The sequence below is a fragment of the Chiloscyllium plagiosum genome, chromosome 5, assembly GCF_004010195.1.
Source record: "Chiloscyllium plagiosum isolate BGI_BamShark_2017 chromosome 5, ASM401019v2, whole genome shotgun sequence".
Lineage (NCBI taxonomy): Eukaryota > Metazoa > Chordata > Chondrichthyes > Orectolobiformes > Hemiscylliidae > Chiloscyllium > Chiloscyllium plagiosum.
The window spans coordinates 115,288,182-115,297,590 of record NC_057714.1 but is presented as its reverse complement, the minus strand read 5'-3'; the positions used below and the strand labels follow the sequence as shown (position 1 = coordinate 115,297,590).

General features: G+C 45.5%; 1 protein-coding gene across 4 annotated transcripts in view; it reads left to right on the top strand.

The window, feature by feature from the left end:
* dlec1 (DLEC1 cilia and flagella associated protein) overlaps positions 1–9,409 on the top strand; it is a 186,422-nt gene that overhangs the window by 92,542 nt on the left and 84,471 nt on the right. For all 4 annotated transcript variants that reach the window (XM_043690852.1, XM_043690850.1, XM_043690851.1 and 1 more), the window contains 2 exons: positions 1,362–1,452; positions 3,027–3,189. In XM_043690852.1, coding sequence (XP_043546787.1) covers positions 1,362–1,452; positions 3,027–3,189 — 254 coding nt within the window. The remainder of the gene's footprint in view (positions 1–1,361; positions 1,453–3,026; positions 3,190–9,409) is intronic.

The following is a 9,409-nucleotide window of genomic DNA, read 5'->3' as shown; positions in this document are numbered from 1 at the left end:
CTGATGCAAAATATTCATTTAGTATCTCCCCCATTTTCTGTGGCTCCACACAAAGGCCGCCTTGCTGATCTTTGAGGGGCCCTATCCTCTCCCTAGTTACCCTTTTGTCCTTAATATATTTGTAAAAACTCTTTGGATTTTCCTTAATTCTATTTGCCAAAGCTATCTCATGAGATTTTGAGAAGGAGAGACTCTCCATGGTAACCTCAGCCAGTGTGGGAATTGAACCCCTGCTGTTGGCGTTGACTCTGCATTGTGAGCGAACTGTCCAGCTAACTGATCTAATCAATTGCCTTCACATCACTACTGTTCTCTGTTTTCATAGAGCCATAAAGTTATACAGAATGGGAAACAGATCCTTCAGCCCAACTAGTCCACTCTGACCATGTTCCCAAATTAATCTATTTCCCACCCCTCCACCCCGCCCCCCCCCCCCCCCACCGTCTTCATTTGGCCCATAAACCTCAAAACCTTTCCCACTCATGTATTTATCCAAACGTCTTTTAAATGTTGTAACTGTACCTGCACCCACCACTCCCTTTGGCAAGTCGATCTACACACTAACGACTCTCTGTGTAAAAAGGTTTCTTCTCATGTTCTTTTTAAATTTTTCTCTATAAAAATATGCCCCCTGGCTTTGAACTCCCTCATCTTAGGGAAAAAGACCTATTTACCTTAACTGTGTCCCTCATGATTTTGTACGTAAATTTGACCAAGCGTTGGTCACTTGTCTTAATATCTCAATATCTGTCTCAAGGTCAAGATTTGACTGATAAGATTTCTGTGATATGCTTTGGAACATTCATACTAGAATCAAGGCGCTATATGAATGCAAGTTTTTATATATTAATTGGATGTGGGCATTGTTGGCTGGGCCAGCCCTAATTGTGGCTTGAACTGACTGGCTTGCTGGGGTCAGATTGAGGACAGTTAAGATGCAGTCACATATAGGCTTGACTGGGTAATGAAGACAGATTTTCTTCCCTAAAACATTGGTGAACCATATGGATTTTTACATAAATTTACAGTGGCCACCATCGTGCTGATTTTAAATTTCAAATTTTTAATTATTCGAATTTCACCATCTGCATTGAAAGGATTCAAACCAATGTCCCCACAGCATTAGCCTGCTTTGCTGAATTATTAGTCCATTGATGAGACCATTACACTACAGCCCCTCCCTGATATTGCATAACTGAGACTGTAGCATATAGTTTTTTTCGACAGCAATTACTGTACCACACCTCTTGCAACATTTCTACTGTCATATGTGCTTTAAGCTTCAATAATATAGCCTTCATCTCACTGACTGAGAAGAATTACACAAAAACATTTTGATGATATGATATCTGTATTTCTAGGTTGCCTTTCTTCCACCTTCTTCAGATACCTTTTCCCAAACTGTTACTATGGTGTGTGACAACTGCCACGTGAAAGACTTTGTACTCAGAGGTAACAATCTGAAATTCCATCAGTGTTTTTGATCTGTAATATAATGTGTCTGCCTCCAAACCTATCTCCTACACATCATCCAAGATCTTCACTGGTAATATAAGTACGTGGAAATGTTGTTTTAAATTACAGCCTAGCTATTTAGTGTTAGTGGGGCATTAGTGTTACTCTGCATCACCTGTGAGAAGAGAGTGGAAGGTGTGTGTAAGATTGTATGGAGTTGTGAAAAGAATTAGTCAGGTTGTGTAGAGCCAATGAAAGAATAGATTAGATTGAACAATGTCTACAAAAGAATTGTTTTGATACATAGCCTGTGGAAGAGGAGGTAGATTATACACATTCTACACAAAGGTTAGCTAGATTGTACATAGTCTGTGAAACATACATTTAAATTGTACACAGTTAACGGAATAGTAACTTAGATTGTACATGGTCAATGGAAAATTGTAAAAGTTTAGACAGTCATTGCAAAAGCAAATTAAACTATACAGATCTATGGAACAGTTAGTTAGATTGCATGAAGAGTGGGTTAGATTGTACATGGTCTATGGAAGAATGGATTAACTTTACATCTCCATGGAAGAGTTGGTTAGATTGCACACAGTCTGTGGAATTGTTAGTTAGATTGTACATGGTCTACTGAAGATTAGATTCAATTGTACAGTTTATGAGAGTGTAGGCTAGACTTTACATAATCTATGGAAAATTAGATTACATTCTACACACTGTGTGAAGTAGTGAGTACACATCCATGGAATAGTGGGTTAGATTGTCCATAATCTTTGGAAGACTGGGTTAGATTGTACGTGATCTCTGAAAGGGCAGATTAGATTGTACTGTAGTTGAGGTAGTGGCATTGTGGCAATGTCTTTGGGTTTACAATCCAGAATCCTAGGCCAACTTTATGGGCATATGATTTTGAATTCCATGGCAGGTGATGAAATTTGAACTCAATAATATTTCAAATAAATTAGGTCAACATAACCACTGTAGATTGTTGTAAAATCCACCTGGTTCACTAATGTCCTTCGGGGAAGGAAACTGCCAGACCTTATCTGGTCTGGTCTACACATGACTCCAGACCCACAGCAATGTGGGTGATTCCTAAACGCCCTCTGGGTAATTATGGATAGGCAATAAATGCTGTTACAGCTAACAACCTGTGAACGTATAAAACAAAACAGTCTGTGGGAATAGATTATGTTGTACACAGTCTATGGAAGAGTGGGTTACATTGTACCCAGCCAATGGAAGAATTGGTTGAGTTGCTTTTGTTGATTGGTCAGTTCTTTGTCATGCAAGGAATAAAGAGCACTTGGAATGGACCAATAGAAATATATTCCTGCATAACCCAGCACTCTCAATAGGTGTAAAATAATTGAGGCTTTAACCGACAGTTTATACAGTTAACTCACAAAGTTTGCAACCAGATTGAGTTGCTATTTTCATTTAAAACAGGCAGAGTAAACCTTTTAAGTGAATTATTTTACTCTGTAAATCACACATTAGCTGACAATCAAAAAAAAAAGACATTAACACAACTTTTCACTATTCATTTACCTGTGTCTTTGCAGGCAGTGGTCAGTATGTTGCTTCGGAGTTCATCTCTATCTCTGGCGGAGAGAGTATAACTGCCCCAGGAGAATGTAGAGATGTAACAGCAGACCACTTTGTGCGTTTTGATGCTACCAACCCATGTGTTTGTTCTCAAAAGACACTCACCCTCCGCAATGCTACGTAAGTCTTTCCAACGTCTCAATTAGGAAGCAATTAAATCTTGGGGACTAAGGCTCCAGTCCTACCAGTGGCTTCATGCTTGAAAAAGAAACTGCTACAGATAGAGGTATTCTGTGGCTTTTTATTTTGGCCCAATATTCTGGAGTCATTCTGAGAATTTTGTAAATACACTAATATGGTAAACTTCCTTGACATTGTTTCTGAGGCACATTTACTAAAAGTGAAATCAGTCTACAGAGGTTGGTATCCCATCACCAAGTCGCCCTTTATTTACAAAATGAACAGTCCTTAACTCGAGTACTACCTCATACAAAGTCAGGCACCACAGTGTCAATAACCTTTTTCTGTCAATCAGGACTTCCTGTTTGGATCAGATTAGGAGCCCAATCAGGGAACTCCTATTCTATGTTCTATGCAGTCCAGCTGGCTGACCTCATTACAATCGCTATAAAAAAAGCTTTCTGCATGTTTGTTTTATGCAATCGTGGAAAAGACCAGCTCACACATTTTCCCTACATACCTTTACTGGAATATCTTTAACTCACGGAAGAATTTAGGCACAGTGTAACCTGAAGTCACCTGATTCTGTGATTCTTTGGCATCAAAGTGATTTTAAGAAAATGTTCCAACTGGGGCCTGCACTTTGCTAAACTAACTTAAATGTTGCCAGTCTAAGTGCGCCTAATAATTTCTAAAGATCCAGCAGCTGAGACGGCCTTTCCACTGAGCCCACCTTGTTGTCTGATGGTTCCTCACCACTGTTCTTCATCTATGAGTTAGCTGGACTCTTGGTCACCATATGGTAGATTTGCTGCCACCATACTCCTTTTTGGTTCAGAATCACATGGCCTGTTTTTTCTAGAATGGTAGAGGAATCCAACAATAAGAGAAAGTGACGACTGAAGATGCTGGAGATCAGAGTCGAAGTGTGTTGCTGGGAAAGTACAGCAGGTCAGGCAGCATCCAAGGGGCAGGAAAATCAACACCTTGGGTGCTGCCTGACCTTCTGTGCTTTCCCAACAACACACTCTTCAATAAGAAATTCTTGCCTTATAAACAATGTAGTTTATTGTACGATAGCAATCAGGTGGAAGTTATGTTGATACTAACTGTGTCTATGACTATACTAAGTCTATGAAGAGATTTGAGATCCAGATCCTATTCACCCATTCAAATTCTTAAGACATCATTATATTTGGTTGAGCATAATGTTTTCAGAACTAGACACCCAATACATTGTCTCCCCAAGTTTTTATTTCCATTATTAACATTTCTACATTCATTTATATTATTACATTTACCTTTACCCCATTCCCTCGACCCCCAGTCTCTGACTTCACAAATTCAGGCAGTCTGGAGGAATTCACTAATCTTCCAAAGCACACTCTCTTCAGACTTGGAAGATTGGTTGGTCTTTGTCTTGTTGGGAACTGTTAACTTTGATTCTGTTCTTGACCTTGTGAAATCTATATATCCACTTCATCATTACACCCTTAATTGGCTACATCCCAGTCAAGTATTGTTGGATGATTGGAACGCAATTCTTGTGTTTACTCTGTACAGTTCCCTGAGCTACACAAACAATATATTATTGTGGTCTGCTGCCTCTTGAACAACCGAATCTTTCCTGTTGTGGTCCCCTATCCATTCCTGTTTCCCCTTGGTTTAACTATCGTGCACAGTTATATCTATTATTGTGGACAGCCTGTTGATCCTTCAGTAATGAAGATATATGCTATATTGTTATTTGCCAACATGGATTATAAAGTGGAAGATAATGTATTTTAGTTTTCAGTCATCCAACTCATCAAACATCACCTGCCCCACCTGTGCCAGAAGCAATCTCTCCCTCAATGTCAGCAAAACAAAAGAGCTGGTCATTGACTTCAGGAAGCAAGGAGGAGGGCATGCCCTATCTACTCAATGCAGCTAAGGTGGAGATAGTTCGAAAGCATCAAGTTCCTGGGAGTGACGATCACCAACAATGTGTCCTGGTCCACCCACATTGATACGATGGTCAAAAGAGCACAACAACGCCTCTACTTCCTCAGGAGGCTAAGGAAATTTGGCACATCGGTAAAGACTCTTACCAATTTTTATTGGCAGCACAATGGCAGCAGAGTAGGATGCTCCTGCCAAAGCTCCTCTGCTCTGCCTGTTCCTTTCTTTCTTTTTCCTATTCTTTTCTCTCTTTTTTCCTTCTTCTCTCCCCTTAGCACTGGAGGTGAATCCTGGAGCAGCGGGAGTCATCAACAGCAAGACTCTGGAGCAGTCAGCCCTGGAGCAGCACTTGGGCTGGGAGTCCCAGAGCAGCATGAGCAGTGAGCCCTGGAGGGCTGTGAGCCTGGAATAGCGTGAGCAGTGAGCTCTTGGAGGGCTGTGAGCCTGGAACAGGGTGAGCAGTGAGCCCTTGGAGGGCTATGAGCCTGGAACAGCATGAGCAGTGAGCCCCTGGAGGGCTGTGAGTCTGGAACAGCATGAGCAGTAAGCCCCTGGAGGGCTGTGAGCCTGGAACAGGGTTAGCAGTGAGCCCCTGGAGGGCTCTGAGCCTGGAACAGGGTTAGCAGTGAGCCCCTGGAGGGCTGTGAGCCTGGAACAAGGTTAGCAGTGAGCCCCTGGAGGACTGTGAGCCTGGAACAGCGTGAGCAGTGAGCCCCTGGAGGGCTGTGAGCCTGGAACAGCATGGAGGGCTGTGAGCCTGGAACAGGGTTAGCAGTGAGCCCCTGGAGGGCTGTGAGCCTGGAACAGCGTGAGCAGTGAGCCCCTGGAGGGCTGTGAGCCTGGAACAGCATGAGCAGTGAGCCCTGGAGGGCTGTGAGTCTGGAACAGTGTGAGCAGTGAGCCCTTGGAGGGCAGTGAGCCTGAAACAGCATGAGCAGTGAGCCCCTGGAGGGCTGTGAGTCTGGAACAGCATGAGCAGTAAGCCCCTGGAGGGCTGTGAGCCTGGAACAGGGTTAGCAGTGAGCCCCTGGAGGACTGTGAGCCTGGAACAGTGTGAGCAGTGAGCCCTTGGATGGCTGTAAGCCTGGAACAGGGTGAGCAGTGAGCCCTTGGAGGGCTGCGAGCCTGGAACAGCGTGAGCAGTGAGCCCCTGGAGGGCTGTGAGCCTGGAACAGCGTGAGCAGTGAGCCCCTGGAGGCCTGTGAGCCTGGAACAGTGTGAGCAGTGAGCCCCTGGAGGGCCATGAGCCTGGAACAGTGTGAGCAGTGAGCCCTTGAAGGGCTATGAGCCTGGGACAGGGTGAGCAGTGAGACCTGGAGGGCTGTGAGCCTGGAACAGTGTGAGCAGTGAGCTCCTGAAGGGCTGTGAGCCTGGAACAGGGTGAGCAGTGAGCCCCTGAAGGGCTGTGAGCCTGGAACAGGGTGAGCAGTGAGCCCCTGAAGGGCTGTGAGCCTGGAACAGCATGAGCAGTGAGACCTGGAGGGCTGTGAGCCTGGAACAGTGTGAGCAGTGAGCCCCTGAAGGGCTGTGAGCCTGGAACAGCGTGAGCAGTGAGCCCTGGTACAGCACATGGGCTGTGAGCCTGGAACAGGGTGAGCAGTGAGCCCCTGGAGGGCTGTGAGCCAGGAACAGCGTGAGCAGTGAGCTCTTGGAAGGCTGTGAGCCTGGAACAGAGTGAGCAGTGAGCCCCTGCAGGGCTGTGAGCCTGGAACAGGGTGAGCAGTGAGGCCTGGGAGGGCTGTGAGCCTGGAACAGTGTGAGCAGTGAGCCCCTGGAGGGCTGTGAGCCTGGAACAGTGTGAGCAGTGAGCCCCTGGAGGGCTGTGAGCTTGAACAGTGTGAGCAGTGAGCCCCTGAAGGGCTGTGAGCCTGGAACAGTGTGAGCAGTGAGCCCCTGGAGGGCTGTGAGCCTGGAACAGTGTGAACAGTGAGCCCTTGGAGGGCTGTGAGCCTGGAACAGGGTGAGCAGTGAGCCCCTGGAGGGCCTTGAGCCTGGAACAGTGTGAGCAGTGAGCCCTTGGAGGGCTGTGAGCCTGGAACAGTGTGAGCAGTGAGCCCTGGTATAGCACATGGGCTGTGAGCCTGGAACAGCATGAACAGTCAGCCCTGGGGGGCTGTGAGCCTGGAACAGTGTGAGCAGTGAGCCCTTGGAGCGCTGTGAGCCTGGAACAGCATTAACAGTGAGCCCTGGAGGGCTGTGTGCCAGGAACAGCGTGAACAGTCAGCCCAGGTACAGCACATGGGCTGTGAGCCCAACAGCAGCACGGGGAAGCAGCCCCTGAGCATCGCACAGGCAGCGGGTCCCAGGTAGCCACCAGCATGGTGGAGGCAGGATTGGAACTTCTCTCGGAGCAGCTGAGAGCCGGTACAGAGTGGACTGGGGCTTGGAGCAGAGGGGGGGCTACGGCTGTTGGACTGGGGTCTGCTGCAGGCGGTTAGGCCACATGCAGGGGCCCTGCACTGAGCTGCTACACTGTAATATCTATTTGAAATTTCCTACCTTACTGTATTGTCAACCCTTTAATGATGTCCTATTTTTAACTTATTTTTCAACTCTGTAAAGTAATGCAATTACTTTTATTCCACTGCTGTATCCAAGAGCTATATCTAGGCACTTGTACCTAAGATGTCACCGTAAGAAGTGGACATTGTACACTGACAATGGAGTACATGTGACAATAAAAGAATATTCTGTTCTACTCTATGCACCCTATTGAAAGCATTCTATCTGGATACATCATGGCTTAGTACGGCAACTGCTCTGCCCAGGATCATAAGAAACTGCAGAGTGTTGTGAACACAGCACAGTCCACCACACAAGCCTACCTTCCATCCATTGACTCCATCTATGTTTCTTGCTGCCTTAGAAAGGCAGCCAACATCATCAAAGACCCCTCTCACCCCAGTTATAATCTTTTCCAACCTCTTCCAAAGCTTAAACACATGAACGAACAGATTCAAGAACAGCTTCTTCCCCACTGTTTTTAGACTCTGAATGGGCCGCTCAAACATTAAATTTAATGTTGATCTCACTCTTTGTGCATCTTCTCTGCAGCTGTCACATTGTATTCCTCGCTCTGTTCTACTACCCCTATACAGTTTGTATGGTACGAACTGCCTGTACTGCAAAACAGAACTTTTCACTGTATCTAGGATACATGTGACAATAATAAGTCAAATTTACCTTTACTCACTGTGAAAGACAGTCAACCGTAATAAAATAGAACATTTCTTAGGTATAAATCCACTCCTCAATGTTGGGTAGGGAAATTGGAAGGTATCAGTAGTGCTTTCCGCTCAGCCCTGTTAATATCCAAATGTCACAATTGAGTGTAAGGTTCTCAATCTCTTGAGATCTGAGCCACGCAGCAAGCCGAGACTAGGTCTCCAGTTGGTGATCTCCAAATTTCTCTGATGTATCTTCTCTCGGATACCTTCCTGCAACAAAGCTGGAACAGCCAAGCTTTCATCAAACATCAGTAAGTCTTCCACGGTTGTGAACTGCTGTTGATGCTCAAAATAGGTCTCAGGGCCAATCAATTCGACCTTTGATCTGGCCAACCTTCACCACAAAACCTGTGAGGAGCTACACATTCTCAGTCTTTCTTCTGTTCTTCTTATAGTTGTTTGAGTTTATTTTAGTCTGCTGCCACTGCAGCACAGTTATACAGTGCCCATGTACACAATTTTCTAAACAAATTTGTCATGTGTTTACGGTTATCAATTGTCACCCTACACTAATCTGCCATCATCTGTAGCTATCCCTGAACATGTCTCGTAGGTAAATCTCATAGGCGGTGTCCATGGACAAAATCCTTGCTAGCCTCAAGGAGGCTAACAGTTTATTGTCTATTTCTATGAGTAGTTTTAGGCCAAGAATATGGTCTGAAAATCTCTTGCAAGCCCATATGATTGAGAGAGCCTCGTTTTCTATGTCTGTATAATGAGCCTCTATGCTGAAAATGTGTTGCTGGAAAAGCGCAGCAGCTCAAGCAGCATCCAAGGAACAGGAGAATCGACGTTTCGGGCATAAGCCCTTCTTCAGGAATGAGGAAAGTGTGTCCAGCAGGCTAAGATAAAAGGTAGGGAGGAGGGACTTGGGGGAGGGGCTTTGGAAATGCGATAGGTGGAGGGAGGTCAAGGTGAGGGTGATAGGCCGCAGTGGAGTGGGGGCAGAGAGGTCAGGAAGATGATTGCAGGTTAGGAAGGCGGTGCTACCTTTTATCTTAGCCTGCTGGACAAACTTTCCTCATTCCTGAAGAAGGGCTCATGCCCGAAAC